Source organism: Clavelina lepadiformis, chromosome 5, assembly GCF_947623445.1.
Source record: "Clavelina lepadiformis chromosome 5, kaClaLepa1.1, whole genome shotgun sequence".
NCBI lineage: Eukaryota > Metazoa > Chordata > Ascidiacea > Aplousobranchia > Clavelinidae > Clavelina > Clavelina lepadiformis.
Window position 1 is genome coordinate 21,783,393 of NC_135244.1, and position 23,081 is coordinate 21,806,473.

Consider the following 23,081-nt stretch of genomic DNA (forward strand, 5'->3'; position numbering starts at 1 on the left):
CTGGCGCCATATTGCTTCATGCATACATGATTGCTAAAAACTTTTGTTATTGAATTTTATTATCGACACTCTTACAAATAAATAATATTTTCATTGAACTATTATGTTTTAGCGCTCTTACAGCCATCAAAAATCTGAAATCAAATTGACGAATAAAAAAAGGCAGTGTTATTAAAATTAACGAAAAGAACAATGTGGCTTTGAGTGAAAACAGCGGAAAGAACTTGGCGGGTAAATTATTTGGATTCATTGCTTTTCGGTTTTCGGCTCTTGCGTATCATGGAGTAACAAGACAAGTGGCAATAAAATGCAGAAACGCGAGCAAGCGGCAATAGCAGTATCGTACTGTATCATATAACAGGTACTATCCTATTTGTGATGTGTGTCATTAGGTAACGTTTTACCGTTAATCCCACTGATGCTTGTGAAATCAAGTTGTGAAGATCAAAGAGAGAGATTTTACTTTAACCATTTCCAGTAAAACCGAAAAGCATCATAATACAGTTCCAACATTATCGATTGCGGTGTGGCAGCGAAAGCATCTTGTGATCATCTAGATCAACAATTGAACCAGTCATGTTTTCAGTGTTTAGTACATCAACTTATTCGAAATAAGAATGGTTAGGAGTAATATGCCTCACTAATTTATGACGAGTGAGAAATTGCGAACTTGACTTAATGTACATTTCAACTAGCCAGCTTTGTTCCTTACATCTTTTGTACTCCCATATCAGGATTCAGAATCAAGTATTGTGGAATTATTACGTCATAACATTTTCTCTGTTACCTCATAACTTTTTTTCATTCAGGCCTTAATGTGGGCGTGCAGAAATACAAAAGACAACACTTCTTTACACTAACCTACACAACTTGACAACCCCGACTGGAAAGTAGTACGTCGATGACCAGAAATAATACAGGCGCATGACTTTGCCCTTGATTTAAACGGAAGCCTTGGTCCTTTTTTCCTTTAGATGAGAACATAGTAGCCTATCATTTCTGGCATTTACATGATTTGTGAAAAAATTTTGTTTTAACATTTGAAAATTGTGAAAATCAATCATAATTTAGTTCACCATACAGCCATAACCATATGTACAGGGTGCATTCTATGTGAGTTTCGGCATGACCTAGCTAAGCGTCGTAAATTCAATTCACCCAACTAAACTAAACTGAAGCAAGAAAAGAAAGGAACTAAAGCAGTTTTGGACGAGAACTCGTGCATGCAAAGACACAACTTTTGGCGTGATGGCATGTGATAAGCCTCAAATCTTCTTTTTTTTATTATAAATTTATGTGTAAGTGGCCAGTTTTTCTGAAGACTTGAAGATAAAAAAGTTCATCATGCACTCTGATGAATCTCATGCGTGCAGGTGCCACACATTTTATTAGGAGTTGTGGCATGGAGAAAAATACACGTTTTGTCCAAACCATATTGAAACCATTGCAACTACAAATTCACATTGCTTTTTGTTATTCTCTTGATTAGATGGCAAATAGCGCAGTCTCTTTTTAAAAATACAGTTGGTATAGCACGTCTTTCTTTTACTCCTGTTGTATGTGAGACTGACCTTTGAGGAATGCATCACACAGAGTGCACTCTGCCGAAATGTAATACAAGTTAAGTGCAAGCTATGCAAAACGCCTGGTTGAGTAAAATCACTTGGGCTAACTGTACAATTAATAATTGCTTATAAATATAGTCAGTTCTCTCAGCTACAAGGTAATGAGCTTTCATTGTAATCGCTATCACAAATACCTGGTATTTATAGTGATAATTTGACAGACTAAAAATGATAGGAATGCAATGTACATATTTAAGAACTTAATTGTGCTGCAATGGAGTCGTCATTCTTTGATACGTCATCAACCTTGGAGTATGACTTAGAGCTAGAAGAGTTGATACAGTGTGTAGAAATTGGAAAAAATGCTGTTGATAAAGTATGTGGGTTGTATGTGTTGATAAAGTTTGAGTTGTTGTATACACCAGCACTACATGAAAACTCATGAAGACTTAACTGCATACATCGCAATTTAATTTTGTCATATCATTGCTTAGTCATACTTTAAAAACATCATCATAGCACCTGTTTTAATAGGTGTCTGGGAAATGCTACTTTACTTCCAATCACAGTTCTTCATTGAAAGAGGTTCAGTCTGCAAGCAGAGACCATTTTGATTCACTTACCATGACAACAAATTCAAAATATCTGGAGAAAGATGATGATTGCAATAATCCTAAACGATCGAGACTGACTCATTGCAGTTTTCCTTTTTCTGAAGATCTTTGCCAGATAAAAGGAGACCTGGATAACAAAGGAAGACCAGAGACATCCACAGAACATTGTGAAATGTCGCTCGTTGCTCGAAAGCGGAAGAGATTGCTGTTAGATGAGGAAGCGTTGTTTATGGCGGAAGATCCTAGCTGCCAGGAACTGTCACTAGAGGCATCATGTGAACAAGACGAACGTTTGCAGCAGAATAGCGCAAAAGAAAATGACCGCGAATTAACATGTAACATTCAAAGCGAAAAAGAAAGTCGGATGATAGATGATGAAGATGGTTTATCCAACAGTAGTTCTACTTCTTGTGAGTTTGTTCAGTTTCTGAGGTGTTCTGTTGAGCTTTTAAAAATTACTGATTATAAATATGCAAATTATACTCGATTTAGTGACATTTATGACAAATTTTTCCACCTTGTTGCTAGATTTACATCAGTTTTATTTTGTTTCAATTTCTGGTGAAATGTTAAGCTGTTTCTCACCGTTCATTTACTGTTGATTTTAGTTCAAGATGAAAATGCATTGTCATTGAGATCTGCAACATCAGAAGACGGTCGCGACGGTGATTCTCTTCCTAACCTGGAAGATTTAACACTACAAGAACAATCGCCTTTGAATGACCTGGCGGCGATGAATACACGGCAGGCTTTAAAGAGAAAAATTATTGAAGGTATGAGCTACGAAAAATTGTTGTATCCAAATAACATGTGAGATCTTTAAAACCCCGTATTTTGTAAATATTCCGATCTTATATAATATTTGATTTTTTTGACAAGCAAACATGTTTTTTAAACTTGCATTTAAACATATTTTTTATTCTAAATTCGATGAATATTTCAGGAATACTTAAGTTAAATCAAGCATAGCCTACACACCAGTTTATAACATGTACGTCATTTAATTGCCCTTTAGGCAATATTTTTCATCATTTGCGCTGTGCCCACATTACAAATTATCGTTTTTTAGCGGTTGATGCATAAATACTGTTCATAAGTATATCTGAAGTAAATGTGGGTGTTCTTCATTCTCTGACCTCAGTTTTCATAATCTGGTTCTTTTTAGAGTAAAAATATTCAATTGCACATCCAAAACAGAAAACATTTAACAACAAAATTCACAAAGTTGTACTTGTCTGTTTTTCATCTTTATATACAAGATTCTTATTCGCATTTTTATGTCATTTTTCAGTTGCACTCACACACAGAGTATTTCAAAATTCATGCTTTGTTGATACATTCATAATTTGTATTACATTGGTAAAGGAAATCAAATTCTTTTTTTCATTTTGCCCAAAGTATTACAAGGAAAACCCAAAACTCAAACACTTCTTCACTTCAGAAATAATGGAAAAGTGACGCATTCTGTTTCTAGTGTATACACAGTCGCACATAACTCGTACTTGCTGAGGTGTTATTTAAATGATGTTTCGGAAAACTTTAGATGGAAAGAAACCAGAAAATTCTACCCAACAAGAAAATATAATGGATCAAAGTATTTCTGAGGTCACAATGGAATCAACGAATGAAGAAAATTCTTCAAAGATGTCAGTGTTGTCAACTTTATGTTGTGCTTTCTATGGTGCCATGAATTTGTTTTCTTTTTTGTGTGATTGTTTTTAAGAATTTTGTTTTTTTTAATTTCTTTTTAGGAACCAAAGTACTCACAATTTACGGAAGAGAATACGAAAAACCCTTCCCCCAGTTAAGGTAACATTGCTAGTAAAATTGTAGATAGCAAAACTTGAAAAGTACAACAATCAATTTAAAATTATCATTCATGTAGACTGTAGAGTGAAATAATTTGCAATTAATTTAACTTACTTGTCTATCAAACTCATTCAGACAAGACAGACACCATTGGGGTTGCCAAAACCATTGCGCATTAAGAAAGACAATTTCTCTATTGAGGAAATCTACACGAATAAGAACTACAGCACTCCTGTACCTAAGTTGCTCGAGACGATCTTCGAATATCCCAAAGAGGAAAAAGATGGTACCACAAGGTACATCAAGCTGAAAATTTTCAGTCGAGTTGTGGTGTGGTGAAAGACACTTATCTACATTAAGAGGATTTATTATAGTTTGTTCACAATTACCTTAAATTACTAACTTTTTTTTATACACTTCCCCACAAACAATATGTGATAAAAGTGTTATGAGAAGTGGAAAAGTTAAAAGTTAAAGTTTTTGCTTCGCTTTATCTCGTTGTAGTTTGAAACCGATTTTCTTGAAAATCAATGAAAAATATTTCAGGTTTGCAGAAAAAAGGAAAAAACAGCGTGCGATGTATTTTGTTACGAATCCCGCTGAAAGACCTGCTAAGAAAAGGGTAATTTGAAATTTTGCAAGTATTTGGTATTTTAATAGTTATTTAGTCACGAATCGAGTAAAACTTTTGAGAAAGGTTCCCGTATTTTTAGAAAAAAAAGACCGCAGAGTGTTTCTAAAAAGCCTGTGATCTTAACAACTTCTGTAAACCCGCTTCACTCGGGATTATATTATTTTAGTGATGAAACAATATATCTGTACTAATTTCGTAAGATGATCCAATCATTGCTATAACTCTATAAACTTTCTCTTGGTTAATTTCAGAAAAGGAAGAAGTTTAAAAGACGTTCAACCCGCCAGAATAGAATCGACAAAGACGTCGAAACCGATACGAAACTTTTGAGCGTTTTAACAGAATTGGATGAACACATGAAACTAAACGGCCTATCACCATGACAACAGAAACAGTAAAATATAAACAGATGTTCTTCGTTTATTCTGTTTAAGACTTTCTCTGACCTTCACACAACGTCATTTCTTCCCCAAGCACTGCCAAGTGGTCACGTGACAATAATGAAGGCGACTTTTATACAGAAATAAAGGAAGCATTATGAGATAAGTGTTACTCTGAAGTTGTTTGGCGACGAAAACATTAACCTCAGTTTTCTTGCTTCATTCGTATGCAGTTGCGCAATTTTTTTGCTTGATTACTCATTCGTCGCTTAGAGCAGCGAATAAATTCTGTAATTTGCAAAATACTGGATGAATAATACAGTATTCTTTCGATTATAAAATCGGCGAATTTTTTATTTGTAGCCACTTTTACGGTATCGTGTAACTATGTGTTAATTTATTCTTAATAATTATTGACGTGGTGGCCCAAAATCCCAAAATAATGTTGTGCCTAAACCAAACGAAGATGTTTTTTACATTGTGTGTAAAAGTGGCGACATCTTTAAAACGGAACCGATATTTACATAGTTATCACAAGAATGGTTGCAATCGCTGTATTCACAGCATACGTCAATCATTCTGGCCTGTTCGTGACCATCAGTGTTAATTTCATGGGCTCGGCATATAAAACGTAGTCGTTCTTCACATTCGCTTATTGTTACGTTCATTCCCTTATCACCGAAAATTCTTGCTGTATTTAGTGCCAAGTCATACTACATTTCAGCCTATATCTGAATGCATATTGAATACTTTTCGTTTTGCTTCCAAGTTCGCTTTTCAAAAGATCACATCTTCTCAGCTTGGTCCGTTTTCTTTTTTCTATTTATTTCGCGGCTTTCTTTCATTTAAATGCTATTGATAGAACAAAAAAAAATAATAATAATAATAAAAAAAGAATAAAAAAAGAAAAGAAAAAGAACGAGCAACGATTAAAACACGAAGTTTTCACAAAAAAAGCGAACTGGCTTGGAACGCTGAAACAACTGTGTTATGTTAACTGACCGTTGCTCGAACATGATCAGACGGTTGCGGTTTATTATTGCACTAACTGAGGAATGATTGTTGCACTAACGTCTGAGACTTATCGTTGCCCTGGTGATTAATAGTTCGTAACATACCAATACAATAACGTCTGAGTGACATTATATTTAACATATAATAACATGTAAATGACATGACTCAACTTCAATGAACGACACTCAGTAAAAAACACATCAGAGAAGGAATGGAGCAAGCATCGAAAAAGACTGAATATCACCAAACTTACTAATTTCTACTAATTGAGTTACTACGTAATTTCATTAACCTTTTTCTCTAAATTGATTCTAGGTTCTAGAATATTCCATGGTAGTTGCATGGCTTAAAAAACTAGGCTAGTGTGATGATTTACTAATAATCACGTCATAATCAACACAGAGCACTGAAATCTGGCAATTGTGACGCTGCAAAGAGCGCTGAGCAGTAACGCGCTACAAAACTTAGTTAACCACTTGGTGTTGATAAAGCGCAATTAAGATTGCATTCTGCACACGGTGACTCAGCAGTCAACACCAAAGACAGGGTTGCCATCGGTCTGGACTCAAAAATAAGGACGAACAGGAAAAAAAAATAACACTACCTTAAGCAGTGCACAACAGGAGAAGACAATCAATGTTCCAATAATGAAAAAACAGTTTGCCTTCATATGACCTGCATAGATCTGCATACTGCTTTCTTAATAGTGGTTTAATAGGAGGTTTTTTCTTTCAATTGTATTAAAAAAAAATGCTTGTAAATGTTGTGTAATTATTGTGCGCTAGTAAGCAAAGTCATAACAGTGCGCTAGAGCGCGGCAAATAAACGCCATAAGCTGTACGCTTCGGTGCTCTACATGTATTAAGGTGTCACTTGTTGTGCACTTAAGACATTCATGTCGTTTTCATCAAATCATAACTTATAACTTTATATTTATTTCGGTTGAATATCCGCGTTTTTAATGTTAGGGAAAATGTAGTCTACATCTTCCAAAAGTGTATAGTTGTTTCGTTGTTTGTGTTATTTTGGCCTAAAATTCGTTTTATTTTTGCCTAAAATTCGCCTAAATTATTTTGTGGCCATGCTAACCTACCATCTTACAGCACAATTCTATTATTGCTATCTTGCATGTTTTAATGCCTTGGGCTTTGCCACTTATTCCTGTTCGTTAAATGTTCGTGAGCGTGTGCTTCATTGTGCTATAACTACAACGGTTAACATCCTAACTTTCGCTCCGCACAGTTAATGGCAAAAAAAAAATTATGGTTTGATGAAAATGACAATAAACATCTAAAGTGTCCGACGAAGAAAACCGTAGAAAAGAAACTCCATGATAGGGACTATTTTGCACAATGTTTGCTTTACAGCAGCCTCATTTTTATGTTGGCAATAGAACTGTCAACCGCTTCAATCATCTCGCTCAACAATCAGAATGTAACTTATAGCTTGCGAGTGGCAAGTTTGGAGTGCTTTGTATTACGTCGAAAACTAGTACAATAGACATTTCTCCGTTATCATAAAAGAACGCTTTCTCAGATTTAAAACTACTGGTATTGTTATAGCTATGTGCGTTAGATGTCATATTTATACCTGCTAAATCGTATGAAAAATTGCTGCTTGATTAAACTGTTTCCTGTGACGTAATTTAATGGTTTGGTCAAAGTTTGCATATTGGCAGTCTATGCTTTGCGGTTATTCTGGTAACGCTGTTTCCTGGTAGTTTGCGATCCCTGACTGGGCACAAATTTGATTAAATCAATGCAATTACCTTCAGCAATAATTCCTTAGTCACGTAGTGTAATAATCGCCTTCAAGACTGGCTTGAATGGCTGCACTTGAAATGCGCAATGGAGGCAGATAAAGTTAAGTCTGCTAACTAACAGCGCCGCAGCCAAAAGTCAACATAGGCAAAACGCAACCTTTGTGATAATTTCGTCATATCGCGTCTCTTGGCAAATTACGTAAAAGCTTGTTTTAATCAATGAAACTGATGTTATTTGAAAATAAAACATCAAGTGCTGTGGCAGAGTGTTCAACCACGTTTTGATATTGAAATCGTTCTATGACAGCTTGGCGGTCAATGAAAAACTTAAACGTTTTTCTGTCGGTATCTTTCTTCTGAAAAAGAAAAGTTTTGTCTAAGTGGTTTTGCTTGCAAGGTTACGATTCTTGAGAATAGCAATAACATCGTTATAACATAACATAACATAACGAACAAAATAAAATCGTTCAGCACAGCTAAGCCACAATTTTTAGACGCAGTGCATCATTTTACGACTCAATAATGAACGATGCTATGACTATCATTACGATTCGGCATCAAGTTTCACTAAAGACGTTACCATTTCAATAAAGAATCGTCAGATACAGTTTGAACAGGAATCAAATTCTTTCTACATAGGTTTTAAATTTGTTAGTTTTTATCTTATAATGCTAACTTTTGCCGCTGAACGAGAGCGTAACCGTAACGTAAAGTTTTTGACTTGTAGCTTTATTTGGTTTTCCTTCTATAAGAGTTAGCAGCCTGAAATTTGTCGGTGGGACGTGGTTACCATGCGGATAGATAGCTCATGCAGATAGTGCAGCTGGAGCTGTGCACGACATGAAAAATTAATGAGACAAACGTTGCTGGAAAACACGAATGTCGCCAAAAGTACGGAAGTACCGGCTTATGACTTGCCTAAATTAAAATGAATGCGACACGTTTAATTCAAATCCTTGTGACAAAAAAAGTGCGGTTTTCACAATAAACTTCGAGCCGAAACAAGACACTTGAGATGACATTCTGCCAAAATTACAGCTGTGTAGATCCCCGTAGGTCATAGTTTTATTCCAACCGCTATTTAAGCGGGTTTTTAATCAAACAACGCTTTAAACACGTTGACCTAAGCCATCTATCTATCTATTGATACGGGTTCACTTTTAAGGCCCGCGCGCAACAGCAACATCGAATATATTCTTGTTTTTATTTCGTTTCATACTTTTGATTGGCATTTAACCGAGCGTCAAGGTCTGTTTTGATTAACGTTACTTTCTACGTGAACAGTCGTCGTCGTAAACTACGGCGATAAAACACAGCGTAGATAAAAGAGATGGCTACAACCCAGTGAATGAATGGTTTTGTATGGCAACGTCTTTTCAAAATATAAAGGAATATCGGATTTCCGTTCAATACGGACGTTTGAAATAGGATACGTCTCCAAATTCGAACGTTGTGGCTTATAATTTCTAAGACTATTTTCATTTCTGCTTGTGGGAATAGCAAAAGGTTTATTGGAAATACGTGAATTTTGCCGCCTTAAACATGTCAATTTTGACTGGTGGAAAACCAAGGTTGATTGTGCAGCATCACGTGAGCATAATTACGGTGTTGAGAAAATTAATTTTAACTACAATGTTGCGCAGCACAGGACAAAAATAGAATATTAGGGATTTAGAGAAAAACGAGAAAACTAGAGACAAGTTAGAGCAAATTAGAAGAAATTAGACAAACAAATTAGAGAAAAAGTGAATGACTGTTGAAATTGACGACGATGTACTCTACGTATTAGCTTGATATATTTGTAAGAATAATTGGAAATCAAATTAATACGGCAATTTTATATCAAGCTTAGGCTGAAAACAAAAACGTTGATACGATGATATACCAATGATACTGTTGCCTTCGTGTGGTTTTTCTCTGTGTTCGCTTTTAAATTCCTGACGCAAGAAGCGCTAAATAATTTCAGCGCTTTTTGTTTTTCCCTTTCTGAAACGACTAGGAAAATTGTTTTTGAAAACGATGGTGTCCAGTTGATGCTCGGACAAACAGCGTAATCTCTGTTAAAATACGATCCATCGGTTGTTAGGGATGAGTGCACTTATATTGTAAAAGGAAAAAGCTTGTGTGAAGCTCTCAGATTCTAACCTTACTGTCATGCTTCAACGCAAACATATTTACTTTTACTTGAGACGTAGATAGAAGCATCCCAGGAATGAAAGCATTTTTAGACGTTTTTTTTTTAATTCACTGTAGACCTTAAACTTTTATCTTCTCGTTCAAGGCCGACACAGAAAGTCATTAATTTCGAGGTAAAACGACTTAAAGTGCAAGAATAAGACGATTTATTTTGATTATATTCTGTCCGAAATGTAAAGTTATTTCTTGTTAAGATACAGAACTGGGATTTGGTGTTTTGCTGTGGGTAGCTGCTAGTTCGTAGTAAGAATGGTAAGAATGTTAATTAACAAAGAAAGATTGTTTCAAGTTTTATTTCTCGCTGTTATTATTTTACTGGGTATCACCTTCACCTGCAATCGTGAGGTATCTACATATGAAAGAAATGAAGGTACTTTTTTACTGAATGCTATTCACAATTAACTTTGATTGGCGTTTTGTTTCAACTCACACGGTTTAACGTCTTTAATGACGTGACGTTAATATAGGACCTATATAACTTATACCTATAGGTCATGTAGCCTATACTTTGTCGTTTTCTCCAAATGAAGAATCGGATTTTGGAAATTAAATACTGGAAATCATTGATTTATCTGCAGGAGCATCTTCCCAACGAGCTCCGTCAAATAATTTTCAATTCAAGAAATTAACAAAGAGAGACTCCGCGGAAGAGTCGTTAGAGACCATTTGGAACTATGTCTACCAACGACAGGTGAGAATCGGTTGCCAGAAATTTATTTGCAAATGAAAGTCTGACGAGTAATTAAAAAATTGCCGAAACACCTTCGAATTTGAACAGAACTATTTCTTTGCACATACGTTGAGATGTGAATAAATGTTTCAATAAACGCGTGTTTGTTATGCATTTATCAGGTCACAGAAGTAGAATATTTTGCTCCATTTCAAATTATTACAGCGGTTGTATAGCTCGCCATAAATGATAAACTTATTAATATGACTAATTTCTGTTAAATTTAAAACTGCTCCGTACAATGCCAACGCAAAGGAAGTAATGAGAAAACTGGAAATGAATAGATTGCATCTGAATTGAAAATATATTTTTTAACGGTTATGTGTCATGTGTGATCGTTATGCATCAAGTTACTTTGCTACCAACAAAGGCTTTAGGAAACTCTTCATAAACCATAGAGGTCTGTGTCAAACAAAAGAAGCAATTTTAATTTAACACAAATAGGCGACAAGCGCTTACAAAATGTGACCACAGATAGTTTCCAGCGTGACGATTAGGATACTCCAAGAGTCGACACGAGTTTACGTTTTGTATGATAAAAACTTATCAAACAATACATTACTGACAGGTTGGCTAACTTATCATACTGTACAGGATAACATAAATATAAACGTAATACGAATACACATATTGCAAGAATGAATATCATTTGGATGTACATGTTTTTAGTACAATTGTAAAGATCACGAATATCTCGGCGGCAGACTGCTGGATAGAGACGGAGCATACGATCTTTGTCTTGAAGACAAGTTTTGGCCGATCAAGAAGAACCCCGACAGTAAATGCACCATGTATTCGTTTGGCGTTGGGAATGACTTCACCTTTGATGACGAAATTGCAAACAAAGGCTGTGACGTTCACTCCTTTGACCCAAGTAAGCCAGGAATAGAGCCGGAAAGACAACTAAGATTGTCAGCTCTTCACTTACACATACTTATTATGTGCATGCATAAGGTATTAATTTGAGATGCAAGCATAATTGTTTCAACATTTTTGTCAAACGAATAACTTTCTGTAGCAACAAAGTTGAAAGATGGTTTTAAACGTGACAGTGGTGTCGTCTTCCATCTTTTGGGAGTTTCCAATGAAGACAACGACAAGGACAGCAATGGTTGGAAGATGCGCACAATAAGTGAGTTACACAGCCATACAGAGCATATTTACTTGAAAAATATGTCTCAGTCAAGCCTAGAACATATTTGAAACTTAAAAATTTACCCTATAAAGAAAATTTAAAAAAAAAAAAACTGATCGTACTTACTTGAAAAATAAGGGAAGTTACCGGCAAACAACAATTCTTTCTCTTTATAGGAACTATCAAAAAAGAGCTTGGGCACAGTTACAGGATTATAGATTACCTCAAAGTGGACACAGACGCACCTGATGGTGGAGGGTTTGAAGATATGGTAATATTTTTATTGTATTGTAGATATTTAACCATGTTTTATGAAAACAACTACTAAACTACTGGGTTTTATATACCATGAGCCATAACCGAAGCATAAGTCATGAAATATCCTTTGTGTTGCTGTGTTGGATATTTCATGACAAATGTTACATGACACCAAAGAGAGTTTTCAAAAATCTTTTTGTTTAAAGGTTTATTGTTGAAAAACATCTATAGCAACGCATTATTCAGTTTAATCTAAATATTTCTTAGTTTCTTTATTTTTGTAGTTCTATAATAGTTATTGGTTTTAATGAAGTACCGCTCAACGTGTGCCATGTATTTATGTCATAGGTCATGGAAGAAATGCTGGAGACAGGGCTGTACAAATGCATCCGTCAATTTGCGATGGAGATTCATATGCCCGGACCTCTAACGAATCCAAAATGGCTTGATCGATGCCAGCGGCTTTACAATCAGCTAACGTCTTTATATGACGTTGGTTACAGGATATACAACACGACAGACAATGTTAGAGCGACCCGGATTGTACTCAAAGACCCATCTTACTCACAGGCTGAGGCAAAGCCCAGAATGCTTAAGGGTGGTTCATTAATTTTATGGGAGGTAGCGATGGTGAACCTGAACCCAGGAAAATGTGACTTTTAGTTGCCCACCCCCGAGCAATAAACCCACATTATACCGCTTCCGGGTTTGAACAAACACTTTAGACAAGTCAACAACTGTCACTTTGTAGGATGAGACAAACGTATTTTTAATTAGCGCATTTGGGTGTTTATTTGTCATTTAACTGTTAAATGTTATGAAGTTTACCCACTATTTTGAAAGCTGCTGTAGACAGTTGCCGAGATAGTTTTTTGCTAAAACGCGACTGTGTAGAAATTTCTGCTTTGATGATTGAACGTTGACTGTTATACAACCAAGGTTGCCATTGTAGGCCAACGTGTCATAGCCTGGGATTTTTCTTTTACACCAGACGGTGCTTAAAAGGAATTTATGAAATCATCATAACAAACTTATTTAAATTTGTTGTTACTATGAAATAAAATGAACTAAAATAAAATAGTATAAAATATAATAAAAATTATAAATTTGGTGCTGGTGTCGAAAAACTTTAATCGATTTGTTTGGCAACAGGTCAACGCTTCGACGTTGTTTCTGGTAAAATACCTATTTGTGGTGAGCAGAAGAGCGTTTTGTCCAGAAAAATTGTTAATTTTAAGTGCAATGCTGCCTACAAATGCTATTATAACCGCAGGAACAATATATTTAATTACATAAAAACTAAAAAAGTTTGCATTTAAAATTACCTAATGAAATGTCTATAAAGATGGTAATGATGACGTATTGATTTTTGATAACATCAATGCTATCAGCTTTAATAATAATTTGTCAGCAACAAGTGTTAATTTACAACATTATAAATATTGTGTTGTTTGGGGTTCTTGCTCGTCTCACTACTTTCTCTTGCTGATTGGCGCCCACTCCTGGCTATCTTCAAACATCTTCCTGTCTTTCGAATAAGACCGTAGGAAGTGCCGTGGTTATCACCCATCCATCCAGTTATACCAAAGTGTCAGAAGTTGCTTAATTTTCGAGGTCGGACGTGATCGGTTTTACTCAGCCTTGTGTATTCGTTGGCTAGTTGCTGCATCGAATTGTTTACCCTCCCGAATGAAATGAAATACAAATGAAATTTTAACCGCAGGAAGAATATATTTAATTACATGAAAACCAATTCTAAAATCTGTCATATAGATAGATAGATAATACATTTACTAGCACAAATTGAAGCTTTAAGGCTTATGCCGGTCTTTGTGTAAGCAGAGTCCCACTTATAAGTTAGCACAAGGCTCCAATTTGCCGGTTTATTTACTCAGCATGTTATAGCTTCAACAATAATTAATATGCGAGTGCCCAGCGAAATAAATCTCAACTTAAAAAAAATGCTTGAAAACCCTTCAAACCCTCAAAAATTCTTGAAGCGCTTCTTGAATTTTATTAGATGTCTAAAACGGCTTAATAAATGCTGTTGAATTCTATTTAATTTGTGCTCTGTCGCCGCACGTGTCCGTTTTATTAAAGACCTTCATTGCTGGCAATCTCCTTTGCAGCATAACTGCAACAATTTATATCACTTATACTTTTAAAAGTTAATTATTAAATACAGTTAAACCAGTATGGAACCAGTATGGTCTATCAAAGGAACTTTTATAGCGTTCTTGTTTGTATGCTCGGTAAAACGGAAACTCAAAGTTTTCATTTAACTGGGAAAGGTTCGCGATTTGCTTTCTGGGGTTTTCTGAACAACTGGAACAAAACAATGGCCTTGCTTAGGAACAATCAATCAAGGTGGTCAAGGTGTCAACTCTCTTGGTAAAGACAACTAGTTTTGATATGATTTGAAAATAACAGTTTGCAGTAATTTTATTTCAATGATCAATGTCCAAATAAGTAAGTAATGTAACGCGATAAGTTACTTGGTAGCTTGTAGTTTTAACTTTTTAGCATATCACGTGGTGTAAACAGCATAAAACCTATTGCAATTAAATTTAAATTTATCAGCCATAACATCCATGGTTATAATTTCTTGACTTACGCGCTTATATTTATATATACTTGAACGTTTTTCTGTTGATATCTTTCTTCGGAAAAAGAAAAGTTTTGTTTTTGTGAGTTTTGCTTGCAATGTTTCGATTCTTGAGAATAGCAGTAACATCGTTATAACATAACATAACGAACAACATAAAATCGTTCAGCACGGCAGCTAAGCCACAATTTTAGACGCACTACATCATTTTACGACTCAATAATGAACGATGCTATGACTGTCATCACGATTCAGCTTCCTGCTTTTACATCTAACCGATGACAACATACCGTAGCAGCTGGCTCCTAACTAAATTGGCTGGCCGTGTAGATAGCCATAGATTTGCGGTTTTACTGTTTCCAGCAACTCTATAAAGGTCAGACGAACTATCGATTACAAAGTTTCACTAAAGACGTTAGCATTTCAATAAAGAATCGTCAGATACAGTTTGAACAGGAATCAAACTTTTTCTACACAGGTTTTAAGTTTGTTAGTTTTTATCTTATAATGCTAACTTTTGCCGCTGAGCGAGAGCGTAAACTTTCAATCTTAACGGTTGGCATCGTAACTTTCGCTCCGCACAGTTAATGGCAAAAAATTAACAATATAGCCTATGTAGGCAGGTAGATAAATTACCCGAAACATTCCGAAATAGTTGATAAGTTTTTGACTTGTAGCTTTATTTTGATTTTCTTTCTAAAAGAGTTACCAGCCTGAAATATGTCGGTTGGACGTGGCCACAATACGGAAAGATAGCTCATGCAGACAGTGTAGCTGGAGCTATGCACGACATGAAAGATTAATGAGAACGTTGCTGGGAAAAACGAATGTCACGAAAAGTACGGAAGTACCGGCTTATAACTTGCCTTAATTGAAATGAATGCGACACGTTTAATTCATATCCCTGTGACAACAAAAAGTGAAGTTTTTACAATAAACTTTGAGCTGAAACAAGACACTTGAGATGACATTCTGCCAAAATTACAGCTGTGTAGATCCCCTTAGGTCATAGTTTTATTCCAACCGCTATTTAAGCGGGTTTTTAATCAAACAACGTTTTAAACCTGTTTATCTAAGCCAGGGGTGTCAAGCTCAATCCCAACAGGGGCCAAAACTCACAATTTATTTAACGCCGCGGGCCGTAAGGATAAAACTTGATTAAACATTTTGTGACACGAGTACATGAATTGGAAAAGGCAGCGAAACTGTACCAAATTTTTGATGTTTTTGACGATTTTTGACTGGGCTATTTTTGATTATTCTTCTCTTACATCATTATGTTTCATTCATCTCCTTGCAAAAGCAATAAAGAATTAACAAACAATAAAGAAAAAAGCATCCCAGATTACAAGCGTTAGAATAAATCGATTGATTCTATCGTATGATGGGGCAACTGCTGTGCTGCTGTATTGTGCGATGTGTTATAATCTTGTTTCTTGCTTGAAAAAAGTAAGTTATACTGCACAATGATCTCGTGGGCCGGAAGTAGTTCAATGTTTAAAATAAATAATTTTGCGGGCAAAGTTTTATTGTAAAGCGGGCCGGGAGTTTGACACATATGATCTAAATTCTAAGCCATCTATCTATCTATTGATACGGGTTAAATTTTAAGGCCCGCATGCAACAGCAACATTGAATATATTCTTGTTTTTATTTCATTTCATATTTTTGATTGGTATTTATCCGAGCGTCAAGGCCTGTTTTGATTTGGGAACAGTCGTCGTCGTAAACTACGACGAAAATACACAGCGTAGATACAAAGGATGGCTTCGTCCCAGTGAATGAATGGTTTTATTTTTTCAAAAGGTTTTTTCAAAATATAAAGGAATACCGTTTTATTTGTTCAATGCGGACGTTTGAAATAGGATACGTCTCCAAATTCGAACGTTGTGGTTTATAATTTCTGAGGCTCTTTTCGTTTCTGTTAGCTGGTATAGCAAAAGGTTTATTTGAAATACGTGAATTTTGCCGGATTAAATATGTCAATTTTGACTTGTGAAACACCAAAGTTGATTGAGCAGCATCACGTGAGCATAATTACGGTGTTGAGAAAATTAATTTTAATTGCAATGTTGCGCAGCACAAAATAAGAAAACTATGGATTTTTAGATTAGATTAATTAGAGAATTAATTAGAGAAAAACGAATAAACTAGAGACAATTTAGAGCAAATTAGAAGAAATTTGAGGAGCAAATTAGTGAAAAAGCGAATGACTGTTTAAATTAATGACGCTGTATTCTTGCTATTAGCTTGATATATTTGTAAGAATGATTGGAAATCAAATTAATGCGGCAGTTTCATATCAAGCTTGGGCTGAAAACAAACCTTTCTAACCTGTGTGGTTTCCTTATGTGTTCGCTTTTAAATTCCTGACGCAAGAAGCGCTAAATAATTTACTTGTTGTATTTCCTTTTCTGAAACGACTACAAAAATTGTTTTTGAAAACGACGGTGTCCGGTTGAAGCTCGGACAAAGGACGTTATCTCTATAAAACTACAGTCCATCGGTTGTTACGCATGAGTGCACTTATCTTGTAAAAGGACAAAGCTGATGCGAAGCTCTCGATCTTTAACCTTATTGTCATGCTTCAACGCAAATATTTATTCTTTTACTTGAGACGTTGATAGAACTATTCCACCAATGAAAGCATTTTAGACGTTTTTTTTTAAATTCACGATAGACCCGTTAAACTTTTATCTTCTCGTTCAAGGCCGGCACAGAAACTCATTAATTTCGAGGTAAAACGACTTAAAGTGCAAGAATAAGACGATTTATTTTTATTATATTCTGTCCGAAATGCAAAGTTATTTCTGGTTAAGATACAGAGCTGGAATTTGGTGTTTTGCTGCTGGTAGCTGCTAGGTCGTATTAAGAATGGTAATTAGCAAAGAAAGATTGTGTCAAGTTTTATTTCTCGCTGTTATTATTTTACTGGGTATCACCTTCACCTGCAATCGTGAGGTATCTATGTATGAAAGAAATGAAGGTACTTTTTTGCTGAATACTTTTCACAATTAACCTTGATTGGCGTTTTTTTGAACTCACACGGTTTAAAGTCTTTAATATACGTCATGTAGCCTATACTTTATCGTTTTTGCCGAATGAAGAAACGAAATCTAGAAATTAAATAGTCATTTATTTATCTGCAGGAGCATTCCCCCAACGGACTCCGTCAAATATTTTTCAATTCAAGAAATTAACAAAGAAAGACTCGGCGGAAGAATCGTTAGAGACCATTTGGAACTATGTTTACCAACGGCAGGTGTGAATCGGTAGCCAGAAATTTGTTTGCAAATGAAAGTCTGACGAGTAATTTAGCAATTACAGCAGATGTTGTATAACACGCCATAAATGATAAATGTATTAATATGACTAATTTCTGTTAAAATTAAAACTGCACCGTACAATGCCAGCGCAAAGGAAGTAATGAGAAAACTGGAAATGAATAGATTGCATTTGAATTGAAAATATATTTTTTTACGGTTATGTGTCATGTGTGATCGTTATGAATCAAGTTACTTTGCTACCAACAACGGCTTTAGGAAACTCTTCATAAACCATAAAGGTTTGTGTCATGTAAAAGAAGCAATTTTAATTTCAACACAAATAGGCGACAGGCGCTTACAAAATGTGACCACAGATAGCTTCCCTTCCAGCGTGACTATCAGGATAACCCTAGGGTCAACAAGAGTTTATGTTTTCTATGATGAAAACTTATCAAACAATACATTACTGATAGGTTGGCTAACTTATCATACTGTACAGGATAACATAAATATAAACGTAATACGAATACACATATTGCAAAAATGAATATCATTTGGATGTACATGTTTTTAGTACAATTGTAAAGATCACGAATATCTCGGCGGCAGAGCGCTGGATAGAGACGGAGCATACGATCTTTGTCTTGAAGACAAGTTTTGGCCGATCAAGAAGATCCCCGACAGTAAATGCATCATGTATTCGTTTGGAGTTGGGAATGACTTTACCTTTGATGATGAAATTGCAAACAAAGGCTGTGACGTTCACTCCTTTGACCCAAGTAAGACAGGAATAGAGCCGGAAAGACAACTAAGATTGTCAACGTTTCACTTATACATAACTACTATGTATCAGGTATTAATTTGTAATGCAAGCATAATTGTTTCAACGTATTTGTCAAACGAATATCTTTCTGTAGCAATGAAGTTGGAAGATGGTTTTAAACGTGACAGTGGTGTCGTCTTCCATCTTTTGGGAGTTTCCAATGAAGACAACGACAAGGACAGCAATGGTTGGAAGATGCGCACAATAAGTGAGTTACACAATCATAGAAAACATATTTACTTGAACAAATGTTTCAGTCAAGCCTAGCCATATTTAAAACTTAAAAATTTACCCTATAAAGAAAATTTGTTAAAAAATAAAAACTGATCCTATATTTACTTGAAAAATAACGGGAAATTGTCGGCAAACAACAATTCTTTCTCTTTATAGGAACTATCAAAAAAGAGCTTGGCCACAGTGACCGGATTATAGATTACCTCAAAGTGGACACAGACGCACCTGGTGGTGGAGGGTTTGAAGATATGGTAATATTTTGATTGTATTGTAGATATATTTAACCATGTTCCATGAAAATAACTACTAAACTACTGGGTTTTATATACCATGAGCCATAACCGAAGCCTTTGTGTTGTTGTGTTGGATATTTCATGACAAATGTTACATGACACCAAAGAGAGTTTTCAAAAATCTTTTTGTTGAAAGGTGTATTGATGAAAAACATCTTAAACAATGCATTATTCAGTTTAATCTAAAGATTTCTTAGTTTCTTTATTTTGGTTGTTCTATGATAGCTATTGATTTTAATGAAGTACCGTTTAACGTGTGCCATGTATTTATGTCATAGGTCATGGAAGAAATGCTGGAGACAGGACTGTACAAATGCATCCGTCAATTTGCGATGGAGATTCATTTGATCGGACCTCTAACGAATCCAACATTGCTTGATCGATGCCAGAGGCTTTATAACCAGTTAACGTCGTTATACGACGTTGGTTACAGGATATACAACACGACAGACAATGTTAGAGCGATCCGGTTTATAAACAAGGATCCTTCTTACTCACAGGCTAAATCAAAACCCGGAATGCTTCGAGGTGGTGCAGCAATTTTATGGGAGGTAGCGATGGTGAACCTGAATCCCGAGAAATGTGACTTTTAGTTGCCTACCCCAGAGCAATAAACCCACATTATACCGCTTTCGGGTTTGAACAAACACTTTAGACAAGTCAACAATTGTTTCGCTGTAGAATGGGACAAACGTGTTTTTAACAAACGCTTTTGAGTGTTTATTGGTAATTTAACTGATAAACATTATGAAGTTTACCCACTAATTTGAAAGCTGCTGTATAGACGGTTGCCGAGGTCACTTATAGTTTCCTGCTAAAACGGGGCTGTGTAGAAATTTCTGTTGTGATGATTGAACGTGACTGTTATACAACCAAAGTTGCCATTGTAGGCCAACGTGTCATAGCCTGGGATTTTTCTCTCACACCGGACGGTGCTTAAAAGGGATTTATTAAATCATCATAACACACTTATTTAAATTTGCTGTTACTATAAAATATAGTAAAATAAAATAGTATAAAATATAATAAAAACTATAAATTTGGTGCTGGTGCCGAAGAACTTTAAATCGATTTGTCTGGCAACAGGTCAACGCTTCGACGTTGTTTCTGGTAAAATACCTTTTTGTGGTGAGCAGCAGAGCGCTTTGTCAAGAAAATTGTTAACTTTAAGTGCAATGCTGCCTACAAATGCTATTATAATCGCAGCAACAATATATTTAATTACACAAAAACCAAAAAATTTTGCATTTAAAATTACCTTATTAAATGTCTATAAAGATGGGAATGACGTCGATTTAAGTTTTGATAACATCAATGCTGTCAGCTTTAATAATAATTTGTCAGCAACAAGTGTTAATTTACAACATTATAAATATTGTGTTGTTTGGGACTCTTGCTCGTCTCACTACTTTTCTTGCTGACTGGCGCCCACTCCTGGCTACTTTCAAACATCTTCCTATCTTTCGAATAAGAGTAGGAAGTGTCGTGGTTATCACCCACCCATCCAATTATACCAAAGTGTCAAAAGTTGCTTAAACTCCGAGGTCGAACGAGATCGGTTTTACTCAACCTTGTGTATTCGTTTGCTAGTTGTTAATTAATGCGTCTTTGCATAAAGGTGACGCAACATTGCGTCCAGGCGCGATTGTTCTCGAACAGAATCATTTTATCAAAGCAAACGAGGAACAAATTATATGACGACAACATTTAAAAAGAAAAGAAATGAACCGTTGTAAAGAAACACAACGAATGAATGAAAGTTGTGACTTTTTATTTTGACTTTCCGATTTTGACAGCCAGAGGAGGCAGTTGATGTAATATACCAGTCTGTGTATTATTTTATTACGCAACAAATCAAGAAATATACGGGATTTATTAATTCTAAAATCTGTCATATAGATAATATCTTCACTAGCACAAATACAAGCTTGAAAGTTTATACCGGTCTTTGTATAGACAGAGTCCCACTTATAATTTAACACAAGGCTCCAATTTGCCGGTTTATTTACTCAGCATGTTATTGCTTCAACAATAATTAATAAGCGAGTGTCCAGCGAAAGAAATCTCAGCTTAACTTACGTTTAAATCTTTTGTATGTGCTGCATCGACCGAAAGCGATTCAAGGAAAAACTCGCGGATGCGATCAACTGATGCGGATTCACTTATTCATTCATTGATTCATTCACTTATTACGCACTCGTTTAAACAAAATGCTTGAAAACCCTTCAAACCCTCAAAAATTCTTGAAGCGCTTCTTGAATTTTGTTAGATGTCTATAACGGCTTAATAAATGCTGTTGAATTCTATTTAGTTTGTGCTATGTCGCCGCACGTGTCCGTTTTATTAAAGACCTTCATTGCAGGCAATATCCTTTGCAGCATAACTGCAACAATTTATATCACTTATACTTTTAAAAGTTAATTATTAAATACAGTTAAACCAGTATGGAACCAGTATGGTCTATTAAAGGAACATTTATAGCGTTCTTGTTTGTATGCTCGGTAAAACGGAAACTCAAAGTCTTCCTTTAACTGGGAAAGGTTCGCGCCTTGCTTTCTGGGGTTTTCTGAGCAACTGGAACAAAACAATGGCCTTGCTTAGGAACAATAAATCAAGGTGGTCAAGGTATCAACTCTCTTGGTCAATACAACTGGTGTTGATATGATTTGAAAGTAACAGTTTTGCAGTAATTTTATTTCAATCATCAATGTCCAAATAAGTAAGTAATGTAACGCGATAAGTTACTTGGTAGCTTGTAGTTTCAACTTTTTAGCATATCACGTAGTGTAAACAACATAAAACCTATTGCAATTAAATTTAAATTTATCAGCCATAACATCCTTGGTTATAATTTCTTGACCTACGAGCTTATATTTATATATACTTGAACGTTTTTCTGTTGATATCTTTCTTCTGAAAAAGAAAAGTTTTGTTTTTGTGAGTTTTGCTTGCAATGTTTCGATTCTTGAGAATAGCAGTAACATCGTTATAACATAACATAACATAACGAACAACATAAAATCGTTCAGCACGGCAGCTAAGCCACAATTTTAGACGCACTACATCATTTTACGACTCAATAATGAACATGCTATGACTGTCATCACGATTTGGATTCCTGCTTTCTCATCTAACCGATGGAAACATATCGCTGCGGCTGGCTCCTAACTAAACTGGCTGGCCGTGTAGATGGCCAAATATTTGCCGTTTTACGGTTTCCAGCACCTCTATAAAGGTCAGACGAACTATCGATTACAAAGTTTCACTAAAGACGTTACCATTTCAATAAAGAATCGTCAGATACAATTTGAACAAGAATCAAATTATTTCTACACAGGTTTTAAGTTTGTTAGTTTTTATCTTATAATGCTAACTTTTGCCGCTGAGCGAGAGCGTAAACTTTCAATCTTAACGGTTGGCATCGTAACTTTCGCTCCGCACAGTTAATGGCGTAAATAACAATATAGCCTATGTAGGTAGGTAGATAAATTACCCGAAACGTTCCGAAATAGTTGATAAGTTTTTGGCTTGTAGCTTTAATTTGTATTTCCTTCTATAAGAGTTAGCAGCCCAAAATATGTCGTTTGGATGTGGTTACCATGCGGATAGATAGCTCATGCAGATAGTGCAGCTGGTGCTATGCACGACATGAAAAATTAATGAGAGAAACGTTGCTGGGAAAAACAAATGTCACGAAAAGTACGGAAGTACCGGCTTATGACTTGCCTAAATCAAAATGGATGCAACACGTTTAATTCAAATC

At 35.4% G+C, this 23,081-nt stretch overlaps 3 protein-coding genes across 3 annotated transcripts; all 3 read left to right on the top strand.

Annotated features, from left to right (window-relative positions):
- The first annotated feature begins 279 nt into the window (after positions 1-279).
- LOC143459324 (uncharacterized) lies at positions 280-5,632 on the top strand. The gene is made up of 9 exons (XM_076956420.1): positions 280-361; positions 1,525-1,941; positions 2,100-2,589; positions 2,788-2,952; positions 3,723-3,825; positions 3,931-3,988; positions 4,124-4,284; positions 4,535-4,610; positions 4,874-5,632. Exons 2-9 carry the CDS (start codon positions 1,840-1,842, stop codon positions 5,003-5,005), a joined length of 1,287 nt encoding a protein of 428 aa, XP_076812535.1. The 5' UTR covers positions 280-361; positions 1,525-1,839; the 3' UTR covers positions 5,006-5,632.
- A 4,516-nt stretch (positions 5,633-10,148) lies between these two features.
- Positions 10,149-13,208, top strand: LOC143459325 (putative methyltransferase-like protein 24). Its single transcript, XM_076956421.1, has 6 exons — positions 10,149-10,344; positions 10,553-10,665; positions 11,374-11,578; positions 11,723-11,836; positions 12,016-12,110; positions 12,446-13,208. The coding sequence occupies exons 1-6, from the start codon at positions 10,224-10,226 to the stop codon at positions 12,758-12,760; spliced, it is 963 nt and encodes a 320-aa protein (XP_076812536.1). The 5' UTR covers positions 10,149-10,223; the 3' UTR covers positions 12,761-13,208.
- A 3,642-nt stretch (positions 13,209-16,850) lies between these two features.
- On the top strand, positions 16,851-20,361 carry LOC143459327 (putative methyltransferase-like protein 24). Its single transcript, XM_076956423.1, has 6 exons — positions 16,851-17,688; positions 17,852-17,964; positions 18,543-18,747; positions 18,886-18,999; positions 19,182-19,276; positions 19,597-20,361. Exons 1-6 carry the CDS (start codon positions 17,577-17,579, stop codon positions 19,909-19,911), a joined length of 954 nt encoding a protein of 317 aa, XP_076812538.1. The 5' UTR covers positions 16,851-17,576; the 3' UTR covers positions 19,912-20,361.
- The last annotated feature ends 2,720 nt before the right edge of the window (positions 20,362-23,081 follow it).